Raw genomic sequence first — 13,607 nt, 5'->3', positions numbered from 1 at the left:
TTAGGTTTAGAAGTGTACATAATGATATACAAATAGTTGAACGTAAAATATAAAATATATATCGACAATATAGAACATCAAGGCTGAATATGATATGTTGCACCTTAGACCATTGGCATGGCAATTAAAAACATTGTCATTGAAGTTGTCAATATTTGTAACTATAATTCTTATATTAGTTACTGCTTTCATTAAAGTTTTAATTTATTGTAAAATTATTTTAAAACAAGTTTAATTTTCTATGTAAATTAAATAGTATAAAAATGGCACATTTACAATATTTACCGGGTGATCCACGCTTAGTCGATCAATTGGTGTATGAACTAAAATCTAAAGGGATATTCGATCAGGTATTTTTATATTACTTAATTAATCTGATAAAATTATAGAATTAAGTGTATTTAAGAAATTGCTAATTTAAGTTAAATATTGTTTTATGTTCTTAAGCGTTAATGAATCGGGGGCATTGAAAAATATTCTTTTCGTTATATTTCGAAATTACTTGGGTTTAGTTATATATAGCATAGTCTAAAATAATTTTTAAACTTCGAACATTATGATTTAAAACAAATTATTACTAATAATGAAAAAAACGCGTCAGCACTCTTAATGTCTTAGTACTGATTATAAATTTTTTATTTTTGTTTAATACCATGTATAAAAGGTTTTTTTAATTTGAAAAAATTAAATTTTCTTATACATATAAGACTGCTTATATGAATAAATGAAACATACAACAAACACTTGAAATGTTATTATTTAACCTATAACAATATGTCCAATATTGGTCTTTTGTAAGTTGAGGTCTAATTAGGTTACCTGGGCTACATGTTGCATGATTGTGTGGTACCTACCACTGATTCACACTACTACACTGATCACAATATACAGAGTGTTTGGTTTGGTGTAAAAGCTCTAAAGATGTGAGTGCATGGTTTCTCAGCAAAAAGCTTCAAAGTTTTTACACCTATTTCCAGTCCCCTGTATAATCTCTTTAATATAAGTTACATTCATTTACTTTTTATTTTGGAATCCAACTGACCTAAAACCAGTAAAGACTGCAAGGACAGATACTAAACAATAATTAATTTTAATATGTAGTAACATGAATTTTGAAAGCATATATTAATTTATGGTAAATGATAATATATATCAGGTGTAGCAAAACTGCATCACGCTAGCCACATGCGGTTTTGAACATCAGTTTAGGCTCTGATTGTTTGTCAAATTATTTCAATATTAAAATTTATATAATCTATGTTTTCTCCCGGGAAATCAAAACAAATTATTGGTGTGAATAATTATTATTATTATTCTACAATAAAATTAGCGAAATCCAAACACCGATCATAATTAACTGGCATATTAATTATTATTAGGAGTGCTATCATATGTGGGTGCCATTACATCTAACTTCAATGCACATATTTTGTTCTTTTGTTTAAATAATTTCGGTAATTATGATTTTTATGAAAAAAATATTCTCTTGCATGTTCTAAACGTGTCTTGAATTGATGCATGAAAAATTTGGAATTTCAAAAAATGGCTTGCACTATCAAAGAGCTTGGCTACCCTTAATATATATACATATACACCTTTCAAGCTTCTACACCTATAACTAATTATATAAACACATGGTTTACAATTATTTATATTAAAATACATGTTAAAATATGCATTATTAATGTTATTTTCATTAAATCATAATAAAACCTGTTAATTGAAGTATATGTTTTTTACATTAAAAATCATGAAACATTTAGGGAAAATTTGATTTTAAGTTACATCTAACCTAAAACTGCTTATTGCTGTATAAGATATTTATGTGCAGGAAATGCACCTTGTCTTGTCTCTGCGGGATAGCTTTGCAATCAAGTAATGCTTTTGGAAATGAATGTGTTATAATTATCCTGATTTATCAACTATGAGTATTGGTGCAGTAGTAGAGGACGGAGATATGCGATCGTAGATTGCGGGTTGGATTCCTAAGGTACAATCCTATATAATTTACACTTTGTGCGTTATTTATATAGGATTGTCACAGTTTACTAACAAGTTTTTAATGGAATCAGGCATTACCTTGCAGAAGTCCATTGTAAGTAAGAAAAGGACCAATATTTCAAAAGGCACTCTGTGTTTGGCACTAATTGGTGTAACATAACTCCTGAAGATGCCCCGTGAAGGGGTGAAACACGTGTTGAGTAATTTGGCGGTCGCATTGTTTGCCACATACGCATTTATGGGCTGGTGGGCGGTGCACTTTATTGCACGACTACCACTGCATGTGCGGAAGTGGCTAAATATTGGTCCTTTTCTTACTAACAAGTTTCCAGATTATGGACAGTAGTGTCCTTCAACCATAATATAGCACTTTCATCTCCAAACTACCTGCAAAACGAGACTTATTATTTTAATTATGCTGTACCTTACAATAGATATCTTTGGTGAAGATCTGTGTTACAGTGTTACAGTGACAATGACGGTGTTACCTTCAATATATATATATATATATATATGTGGTATATATGACATTGATTATCTCAATTGATGTAGGCATTACCATGTACAATCATCAGTAAGTCCCAGCATGATGATAATGGTATAACCCGCCATAGATATCTTTGAGGGAGGCCTATGCCGTGCAGTGATGACGATGATCATGTTAAAATGATTTTTGTAACTATGTAAGGTTTAAATTTTGTACCATTTCTGTAAAAATTAATTTTTGGATAGGATTAATAGTGTCCTGAGGGTAAATACTGTAGTTAGTGTCTATAGTACTTATGTGTGTTTAAACTTAAGAAGAGCTTATTACTATATGTTTTGACAATTTTTTTAACTGGAATATATCTAAATACTGATATTCCATAACTCATAACATGTAGTCACATCGGAAACGAGGTAGTATCATATATCACAGGGGACATAAACCACCGATTATACTAGATAGAAGCGGTGCGGGAGTTTCTTCTGCCTCTCCCAGTGGTTACGATTTCCGAATTGGCAGTGGTGATATTAGCCAGGCAACAGCAATTGGCCAAGCTGAGGTCCGGCTCTCTCGGGTGCCCTTGTGTCGGAATGCAAAGGAGTGACAGAAAATGCCGAGATCCCCTTGTGGGAGTCACTCTTATGAAACATTCACCAAAGCGATCTAATATCTCGGTAGCCTACTAATCCGAGACGAGGTACCCCCGGAAACCCTCAACCTGTGCTACTTTAAGTCTTAGTTAGATGCACTCTGTACCCTGCCACTTCATACACGCGGAATCTGCAAATGCCATTTGGGCAGCAGTGAATCCAATGAAAGTAACTTAACATATTGAACATCAACTTAGCTTATTAGATTCTCTTGTTGATGTCACCAGTTGTCTGCTCCAGCTTTTTTCTTTCTTTTATCTGAGTTCCTGACTTACTATGAGATGCACGGAACCCTTTATAATTAAAATGCTTCAGTGATCTATATGAATAAATAAAACAGGAGTGTATGTTTGTTATATTAAAATAACACTTTTTACCTACATGTGATATATATGTGGTACATTTATCAAAATTACATATTTAAAATTTATATCTGCCTGTTTGTGCAAATCTTTGAAATGGTAAGACCGATATTGCTAGGATTTGTACTGTCAGATAACTGATGTAATACGGAGTAACTTAGGCTACTTTTTAGAAAAATTATTAAATGAAATTTTTTTATTAAATTCCATGTAAGTGAAGTAGCAGGCACAGGCTGGTATTGAATAAAATAGTAATTGAAATTTGTGAAATTGAATATGTCTTGTTACTTTATATTATTTTCGCATAAACTGCTAAATATATCTTACCTTCAGTTTTTATAATTGAAATTCTAGTTTTACGAACGGTAACGCTTGAAAATTTTATGTACACACAATGTTTACAATTATGTCAAAAGGTCACATGTTAATTTTAAAAAATTATTCTATGTCTCCTAAAATAACTATTTCAAAATCAGAATTCGCATGCCATATACTAGTAAAAAAATAGATGAAAGTAACATATTTCAGGGAGATTATTTATTGACTAAATGTGAAATAAACAAATAAATTTAGTGTTCGATTTTTGAAATTCTGACCAATAGATTGTATAATCTATATTTTCTACAAGTATCTGCGTATTTTTTTATACGTAAGAACCGTCTAGAAAACCTAAATGACCATAGGAAATAGGAATTAATTTTTATGTATAAGGTAATTGTTTACAGGTGTATAAAATTTAATGTAGTGATTGTAAGACTTTAAAGCTTTTACATCTCTTTTTAAATAATCTTGTATTAAGTGATCATTGTGATATAATAATATTAATATAGCCTTTAATTTCTTATAGAAAGAAAAGTTACAGAGTTATCTACAAGACCCTCTCCGCGGGTGAAGGTTTCCTCCAAAGAAGCCCAGATTCCTCTGTCTTGACCTGCTTTAATTTATATTTTATAATGGAATATGACTGGCCAGTAACTTCAACCACTACCAATTCTGCTAAAAAAAACTATTTTTAAAACTACTTATTCATACTATACTAGCTGATCCCGCAAATGTTGTTTTGCAAAAAAAATTGATATTTTAATTTACAAATAAAAAATAAGGGTTGATCGTAGAGGGGTGAAAATTTATGGTTGTATGTATTCTTGTATGCTGTATCATAAAAAAATAAAAACAAAAAATTTCGTTAAAAAAATTAAAATTTTTTTTTAAGTGTGAACAACCTTTATCACTTAGGGGTATAGAAAATAGATAGTAGCCGATTCTCAGACGTACTGAATACGCATATTAAATTAGGTAAATATGAGTCAAGCCGTTTCAGAGGAGTTCAAGTTCGAACACCGTGACACGAGAATTTTATATATTAGATTATCATTGTTATTTATTATTTTTTAATCTATAACATTCATCTTTAAAGCTTTATGTAACTTTTGTGTTTCAGTTTCGTAAAGACTGCATAGCAGATGTGGACACTAGACCAGCATACCAGAACCTGCGACAGCGTGTGGAGAACTCTGTATCCACATTCCTCTCAAGACAGTGCTGGCAACCGGATCTCAATAAGAATCAATTGAGGGAAAAGCTACGGAAACATATATTGGAGTGAGTTTTTCTATACTATATAATTATTAGTACGGAACTTGATGGAATTATGTATATATATATTATTCTCAGATATGTTAAAGTAAGATTTTTGCAATCTAGAAATGATTAATTTAAATGTACTCGTATACAAGTATATTGTATACAATGTGTACATAGAAATAATGTAAATATTTTGTTACAAAGCAAGATTTACAGAACCCTCTAAACAATAAACACTGAACCCTTCCCCGGAAACTGAAGACTGCACCATGATAGAATATAAATATTTGTAAAGTTCACAAAATTACCTTAGCTGGAGGAGTAATTATTGTAATACATATGTATATTTTTCATTTACAGTGGAAACTATTTGGAACAAGGTGTAGAAAGAATAGTTGATCAAGTGGTTAACCCAAAAGTCGCATCGGTTTTTATACCACAAGTAGAAGACCTGGTATACAATTATCTGGGTATCACCAGAAAGAAGTCTGCGAGCGGTGCAGAGACTTCAAATGGCAAAGCAGAGGATCTACTCCCAACTGATCTAGAAGCAGTTAGTCCTGGCTCTGTCAAGAGCAACGAAGAAAAAAATGAGCATATGGATGTTGAAGTGGCTCAAGAAGCGAAAGTTGAAGATGAAAAAATGGAAATCGTAGAAGAAAATCCTAAACCTGAAGTAAAGGAGGAAGAAACACCTACTCCAGAGACAAATCACGTTGAAATAGTCAAAGTTGAAGAACAAAAGACTGACCTGTCTGCCTCCAGTGAATTAACTGCTTCTGAATCGAACAGCTTGGATAAAAATTCTATTCCATTGCCGGCAGAAGAAATTAAACTAGAAAATATTCCAGCACCTGATAAAAGTCCGCCTAAAGTTGTTGAACTGGAGAAGATAGAACTTCCAAAAGAAATTGATTGTTCAGTAGACATACCTCTACCAAATGAAACTACGAAAGAAGACAAGGAAATCTTTTTCAAACAGGTCAACAGCGACGACGACGATTCTAGTTCCGATTCGTCTCTGCGACGAAATATGTCTCCATTAACGCCAATAAGAAATTTCAATAATGAAAACTCTTGTGACGCACAACAAGGTTTCGACAATGATTCTTTGGACGGTAAAAACGACGACAAAAAAGAACCTAGCTCCTTCCGTTTCGCAATTGAAACGAAAACCACAGATAATGGTACAGAAGCACCAAAAGTACCCAAGAAACCAGCAGATGCTAATAACTTAGCTTATCAATTTAACAACCAAGTGAATATTAGTACATTTAACACTCCCGTGTATGAAGATAGTTCAAACAGTACTCATTTGCAAATAGATTACGAAAGTGATGCTAACAGTAAGATTAATTTAGAACAAAAGGCAATTGAAGGTGAAAATTCAGAGGAGTCTAAGAAAGAACGAAAAACTGACGATAGAAAAAGCAGTCATAAAAGTTCACATCGTTCTAGAGATTCACATAAACATTCAAGCAGCAAAGATAAAAGATCTGACTCAAAACACTCTACTTCGCGTGATAGCAGTAGGCATGATAAAAAACCAAGAGATGATACAAGCAAGTCTAAAACAAATTCAAAAGAAAGTTCTAGAGATAAAAGTGAAAAGAAAGACAGCAAAGACTCATCCAGACATAGTTCCCATAAAAGTTCCAGTCATAAAGACTCCAAATCACATAAAAGTTCAAGCTCAAGTCAAAGACATTCAAGCAAAAGTTCTGATGATAGAAAATCTTCGTCGAGTCATAGGGATAGGTCAGAAAAGAGTTCTGATAAGAACAACAAAGATAAGGATAAGCCAAAAGAGTCTAAATCCAGTTCAAGGTCGGATAAAGATAGAAAGAGTAGCAGTAAAAGTAAACACGAAGATAAAGATAAGGAAAAGAAGGAGAAGAAGGAGGCAGATGATCATTATAGTGTATCAGGTCGGGGAAATCCAAATCGTAGATCTACGGATAGAGATTCTAATGACGGTAGTTCATCGTCAAAAGGATCTCATAATCCTGCAAATTCTAAATCTTCTGAAAGTAAAAAGGATTCAAAAAATGGCAGCGCGAAATCAGATAACATGTCAACTAGTAGCGAAAGCACAAGTCCGTGCGACAGGGAATTGACTCTGCAAGAGAAGGAGAAAGAAGTTATTGATATGCTGCAACCTAAGCCGGTTGTTAGACTCGAATCACATTTAGAAACTCCAATTGCTTCGCCACCTCGGCTGCCGTTCGTCCCAGATGTGACAATCAAAAAGCCTAAATTCGCTGCTAATCTAGAAGAAGCCAAGAAGCTTATTAAAATGCGTAAATTCCTCGACGATGAACAAAAGAGAATGAACCAAGAAGCTGCACTACTGTTAGAGTTTCAAGCGAACGTTAGACCTAGTTTAAGTCAAATTTATTCCAGCATTCCTGGCCCAGAGCTAGAATTTGCTTGCGTCACCAACACTGTTGTACATACCTCACAGATCGGGCAACAAAATGAAGACGGCGTTCATGAAAACAATGTTTACTCTATGGATCAAAGTAATTATGCAGAAGATGAAGGCTTTTCAGATCATGTCGATGATGATGTTCCATCTACCCTAACTGTGAGAGAAGTAGAAGAATCAATTGAAAGCATTAATGAAGAGTTAAATAACAAAGCGAAGGCACACGCTTCAGAAGATACCATAAGTAAAGAAAGTTATGAGGCCTTACAAGCACAGGACACATTCATGAAAGTTGAATATAAAAGCGAAAGTAAAGTACGATCTAAAAAAGGTGTGAATGATCCTGTTGATAAAGTTCAAAATAAAAACAAATCTAGGGAAGACAATAAGAAGAGAACAGAGTACTTTGAAGTGACTATAATCACAGAAGAATTATCGGAGAATGAAGAGACAGTGCATAAAGACGAGAGTAAGCTCAGAAAGAACCATGTCAAAAATAGAGAAGCACGTAAAGAGCGTGTGCATCCAGAACAAAGGGACTTCTACTACTTCGGTGAACAAGAGAAATATAAAGCAGAGTTAGAGAGAGATAGATTTAGTAAATTTTTTAAAGCTTTCACGGAAGCTTCTGGAAATAAAATTTATCTGATAAACTGCAATACTTACGAAGAGAAAATAGTTCAAGAAGCTCTAGAAACTTTTGGAAAATTTGAAATTGTTAACTATCAACGTAATGGTCATTTAAAATTACCAAAGAATTCAAAAAATATTGTCAAAAATGTCAATTTGTCCGCTGAAGTGTTGCTACCTTTAGACAATGAATCATCAACAGAATTAGAAACTAAAAAACCGGTGACAGAATCTGTGTTTAGTCCAGTTAAATCTGAATGTTCCTTTGAACTGTCCAGTGACTACGATGCAAAATTAGAGGAAATGGTCAACAAGACGTCTAGGCAAGAAATCATGGAAATTATACTTGGCAACGTTACAGCTGATTCTCCTACTAAAATGCCTAAAATCGACTACTTCACAGACTCAAACATAGAGAGCGAAGGTGAAAATAACTATAAAAGGAAACACAGTGAGATGGAGACGGTCAATAATAACCGACATGTGTTGACGCCGAACAAAATGAGAAGGCTCAGTACATCTGATCAGATATCTTCAACCACTGAAGGTAAGCTCATTATTACAGTAAATAAAATTTATTCTAGTATTCCTAGGTTTAGTGTTCCACCTAGTAGTAAAACCACTAGATGAACCGACGACAAATAGTAACAGGAAGGATAAGACCGGTCACCTTGGCGATTTTTTTTGGGGGGGGGCCTTGCAATGGACATCTATCGAAAGAAAAGAAGAAAAAGATAGTTTTAGTAGTCATCAGTATGTATATATAGGGCGTTATTATCTCATTTTTCCTTCTCACTTTTCAATCTCTTTTATATTTACTTCTCTTCATTAATTAATCTTTGCACCGACCAAACGGCTAACTGGTTTATACCTTTGGCATTAAATATAATGACATACATACATTGCATAAGAAGTGTTTAAATAAATAAAGAAATTGTTTTTATTTATTTACACTTTTTTGTACACCATAGACAGTAACTAGAAAAAAAAGTAACAATTCATATAGAGGTACAAGAGCCAGTCTTACTGCTTAAATGATCTCTACCAGACAACCTTTGGATAGAGATGAGAGACATAAAGGAGTGGGCTGTTTAGGGTGTGCTTACATACAAATACATACATATGTACAAACATATATATATAAATATATACACTCCTAAAATATATTTGTTACTAATCTTTATGGATCTACATTGTCGATATATTTTGCATATGAAACTCATCCTGTATATAATAACTGGCTTAATTTAATTGTAGAATCATTGAAAATTTCAGATATCGATGAGAGGTCTAACAATAATATGTCATCAAATGTAACACGTTCAAAGTACTTGGGTAAAGCTAAAAGGGTTGGATTGCCACGGCCGAGGAAAACTGGTGAGTTAAAACACAGTGTGCTTATTACGATCAGTTATTATCTATGTACAACGGGTATAAATGTAGCCTCCATAATTTCTATATATTGTTATAAATAAAAAAACATTTTTAGTGTACATGACATTTATTACAGTTCATTAGTTTAATACATTAACAAAAAAAAATATATATATATATATAAAGCTTATTCCATTTGCCAATCCATTGGCTTATGTCGACTTGGATTCATAATAACCATCATATCAGCTGATATACCTCCACCGCTGGACCTGACCTCTCCCATATATCTCCAATGGGACTGTAAGAGCGGCTTTCATCCAACGTCTTCCAACTAATTTAACAAGGTTGTCCAAAACTGGGCTTGCCGATCTGTCTTCACTTCAGAACCTTAAGTCTCTAGCGGCCATGTGTTCTGTGCTATGTGGCATTTCCAATGCGATTTTAAATTTGCTAATCCGTTGGACTATGTCGACTTGTTCATAGTCACCATCATGTCAGCTGATACACCTCCACTAGTGGACATTGACCTCCCCCATATGTCTCCAATGGGACTGATAGAAGCGGCTTGTACCCAACGTCTTCAAACTAATTTAACAAGGTTGTCTGCCAACACTGGGCATGCCGGTCTGTCTCCACTCCAGAATCATAAGGCTCCAGCGGCCATGTGTTCTGCGTTCTATGTGGCATTTCCAATGCGATTTTAAACTTGCCAATCCATTGGGCTATGTCGACTTGGTTTCATATTCCCTATCATGTCAGCTGATATACCTCCACTGCTGGACATAGATCTCCTACACATATTTACAATGGGACTGTTTACAAAGGGGCTTGTATATAATTTTTTCCCACTATTTTAACAAGATTGTCTGTCCAACACTGGGCTTGCCGATCTGTCAGAACCTTAAGGCTCCAGTGGCCATGTATACTGGCCACTATGTGGATTGTTCACTGCCATTTTAACTTGCCAATTCATTGGGCTATGTCGATTTGTATTCATAATCACTTCACTGCTGGACATAGACCATCCACATATGTCTCCAAGTGGACAGGGAGAAGAGGCTTGAGTCAAAAAAATTTTAATGACTTTAACTAAGTTGTCTGTCCACTCCGGAATCTTAAGGCTCAAGAGGCCATGTGCAACTGCCACTTAAACTTGCTGCCACTTTATCATCACCATCATGTATACTGCTACACATATATCTTCCCCAAAGATGAGCACTATGGCGGATTCAGTGACTTTCTGAAACCTTAACAATGTCTGCCGTAGCCCAAGTAGTGGTCCGGTTTTGAAATAAATCATTTTAATAATTAAATGCCATTGTTTATAGATCTACCCAACAGTCCATCGAGCGATAAATCTGTGGAGAACTATGAACAGAATACACAGACCTCCCAACCACCAAACGGCAAAATAAAGTCTGCACCGAGGAACAAGGTTCAAAGATATGACACCTCTGATTTATACAAGCCAAAATTGCATTATTTATCCAGAAGAAATAACGTGAGTTAGGAAGAAAATCTTATAAATATATTATTTTTAGTTATATGAAATAAATGAAGCGATTTATAGAAAATTTATGTCAAACATACATCTTAATATGGACATACCTCTGAAATTTATATAGTAATAATACCCAGTATTTCATTTGAATTAAAATGCTTTAAAAAGATGTATAGCTCAGCAAAAATCTTTAATTTTCACATCTATTTACAATCAACCTGTATAATGTGATCGCTTTAAAATATGTTACAATATTTTTTAATTTGAAAGCGACAGGCAAATGATATAAGCAGAACAATCTGCAGGGACAGATAGTAAATAATAATTAATTTTGATATAAGGTAATAAGAATTTTTAAAATGTTATCTTACTATTTTGCGGGTATTTTGAATCTGAAAACATCAATTTTTTTAATAAGGTGTATCATATTGAATATGTTGTTCATACTTGCTTTTATATGTATAACCAAATATCCAGTACATTGGAGAAAAAGTTGATATAAAAGTTCCAGAGAGTGTTATAGATCCAAACGCTGTGGTTCAATCAACAACTCTCTCTTTTTCTCTCTCTCTGTGTCGTTAGACTCTTGTTATTTATTACCGCCATTAATTCATGCTAAATGTTTGTCTACCCTCAACTAAGTTTTGACAAAGTATGTGACCACCCTACATTAATGAATTTTCAACAATTAAATGATTTTAAACTCTACGTCGACTAAAAAAAAATATATGGAGGTGTTCTAAAATCAAATATAAGATACTATAGATGACAGGTTTTTTTTAACAATTGTTTCAAAAATGTGTATTAATTTCTGGCAGGGTGCCAATATGAATTTATTTTTAAAATTTAAACACTATGTAAATACATACGTACGTTAATTTTTAGCCGTATTTGATTTACATATAATGTGAAAGATTAAAGGTATATCCATATTATGGTGTTGCCCTGTATAATAAAAGTAGTTTCACATTTATAAATTACTGATTGTAATATCAGATTATTTGATTTCTTTATAATGATTCTTGATAAAATGTGCAATAATTAACTGATTTATATCGCATTAGTTGATAAAAGGCATCACAACCGAGCGGTCGCTTTTATGCCACTACTCACAGTAAACTATACCGCGAGGCAATTGACTTCTAGCGCCATCTGTTGGTGCTGTCAAGTAACAGAGTTCTGACATGTATATACTAATAATGTGATCAAAAAGTAATTTCGATTTGTTCATAAAATGGAAAGTATTTATTTTTTCAAATCAATTTCATACCTTACAAAGTAATCCCTGTAAAACGCAGTTTAGACCACTTTTTTTTCAGTCTAAATAGTCGAAATAGTCTTTTTCCAGTATAGCTTTCAAGACTTTAGTTTTTATCTCCTTAACCCTTAGTAGCCTGATTTAAGAAAGTGATTTTTTTTTAATATTACTGTGTTTACTTGAGGGTCTAGATGAAGGGAAAAATAGATTTTTTTTTTAATTTCGTTGGAAAGGATATTATATAACAGTAAAATACGTACAGCCAACCTATAAAAAAAACTAATATTAATGTGAATATTCGGTTTAAAAGATTGGTATCAAAATTGAAACTCAAGGCTATTAAGGGTTAATCATTTTGAAACAGTGTACCCGCATTGGCCTTTTGAGTTTGTTGAATAACCAGAAATCGCAAAGATCCAAATCAGGTGAATACGGTGTTTGCGGAATATCAGTCGAGTTTTTGCCATCGTGAAAGCCAATGCACTATGACATTGACCAATAGAAGCTTGACGCCTTTGATACACAAGAGATCCTTCAATATTTAAGAAAAGGACCAATATTTAGCCAAACAGAGTATTCACTAATTGGCTATAGCACTAATCGTTGTAACATAACTCCTGAAGATGCCCCATGGAGGGGTGAAACACGTGTTGAGTGATTTGACAGTGGCAGTTGTGTAGTTCGCATTGTTTGCCGCATGCGCATTTGTCAGCGGGCTGGCGGGCGGTGCACTTTGTTGCACGACTACCACTGCATGTGCGGAAGTGGCTAAATATTGGTCCTTTTCTTACTTAGGATGGACTTCCGCAAGGTAACGTCTGATTCCATTAAATATCCTTCAATATTGTTTAGGCCGAGCAAAATGATATTACAACTTTGAACAAACAGACACTGGGCAAATGTTATATACAGTTATACCAACTTAGGCAATAAATATCTGCGTTTCTAATGCTCGTAAATTTTAAATAACAATTTTACATTAATTTTTGATCACAGAGTTTATGTATATCATGTCTTCGTGGATATGTATTAGTTGACAATCAAGCGGTTGCCTTATATGCGACTACCCACGTTAAATTATAGCGCGAGGCAATCGACTTGCAGCGCCATCTGTTGTCGTGGTAAAGTAACAGAGTTTGTTTAGATGCAATAATTTTTTTATCCCACTACTGTTATGTTATTTGGTTGTTGGAGTCGGTTCTAGAATAGTGACCACGTGCTGGTAGACGTGGATGGGCCCCTTACTAGAGAGAGGTCGCTAGATGCGCGCAGTGCAAGACTGATCATCGCGCTGATCTTTGAGGGAGGCCTGTACCTTCTAGTGAATGT

The 13,607-nt window shown here is 33.9% G+C and overlaps 2 protein-coding genes across 2 annotated transcripts in view; both read left to right on the top strand.

The window, feature by feature from the left end:
• The window catches only part of Non2 (upstream activation factor subunit spp27 homolog Non2), a 94,820-nt gene that overhangs the window by 30,379 nt on the left and 50,834 nt on the right, over nt 1–13,607 (top strand). The gene's annotated exons all lie outside the window — the stretch shown is intronic.
• LOC137925877 (biorientation of chromosomes in cell division protein 1-like 1) lies at nt 161–11,833 on the top strand. The gene is made up of 5 exons (XM_068769349.1): nt 161–350; nt 4,942–5,102; nt 5,445–8,689; nt 9,418–9,519; nt 10,848–11,833. Exons 1-5 carry the CDS (start codon nt 264–266, stop codon nt 11,027–11,029), a joined length of 3,777 nt encoding a protein of 1,258 aa, XP_068625450.1. The 5' UTR covers nt 161–263; the 3' UTR covers nt 11,030–11,833.

This window comes from Battus philenor, unplaced genomic scaffold, assembly GCF_028537555.1.
Source record: "Battus philenor isolate CCGP_79_NKW_IND1 unplaced genomic scaffold, ilBatPhil1.0.hap1 SCAF_28, whole genome shotgun sequence".
In the NCBI taxonomy this organism is placed as follows: Eukaryota; Metazoa; Arthropoda; class Insecta; order Lepidoptera; family Papilionidae; genus Battus; species Battus philenor.
Note: the sequence above shows the minus strand (reverse complement) of the source record. Positions and strands in the feature narration are given on the sequence as shown.

Bases quoted from the DNA above. Each gene is read 5' to 3' on its own strand.
- LOC137925877 (XM_068769349.1), top strand. From the start codon at position 264: ATGGCACATTTACAATATTTACCGGGTGATCCACGCTTAGTCGATCAA. The intron at 351-4,941 runs GTATTTTTATAT...TTTGTGTTTCAG, and splicing joins CTAAAGGGATATTCGATCAG to TTTCGTAAAGACTGCATAGC. The intron at 5,103-5,444 runs GTGAGTTTTTCT...TTTCATTTACAG, and splicing joins CTACGGAAACATATATTGGA to TGGAAACTATTTGGAACAAG.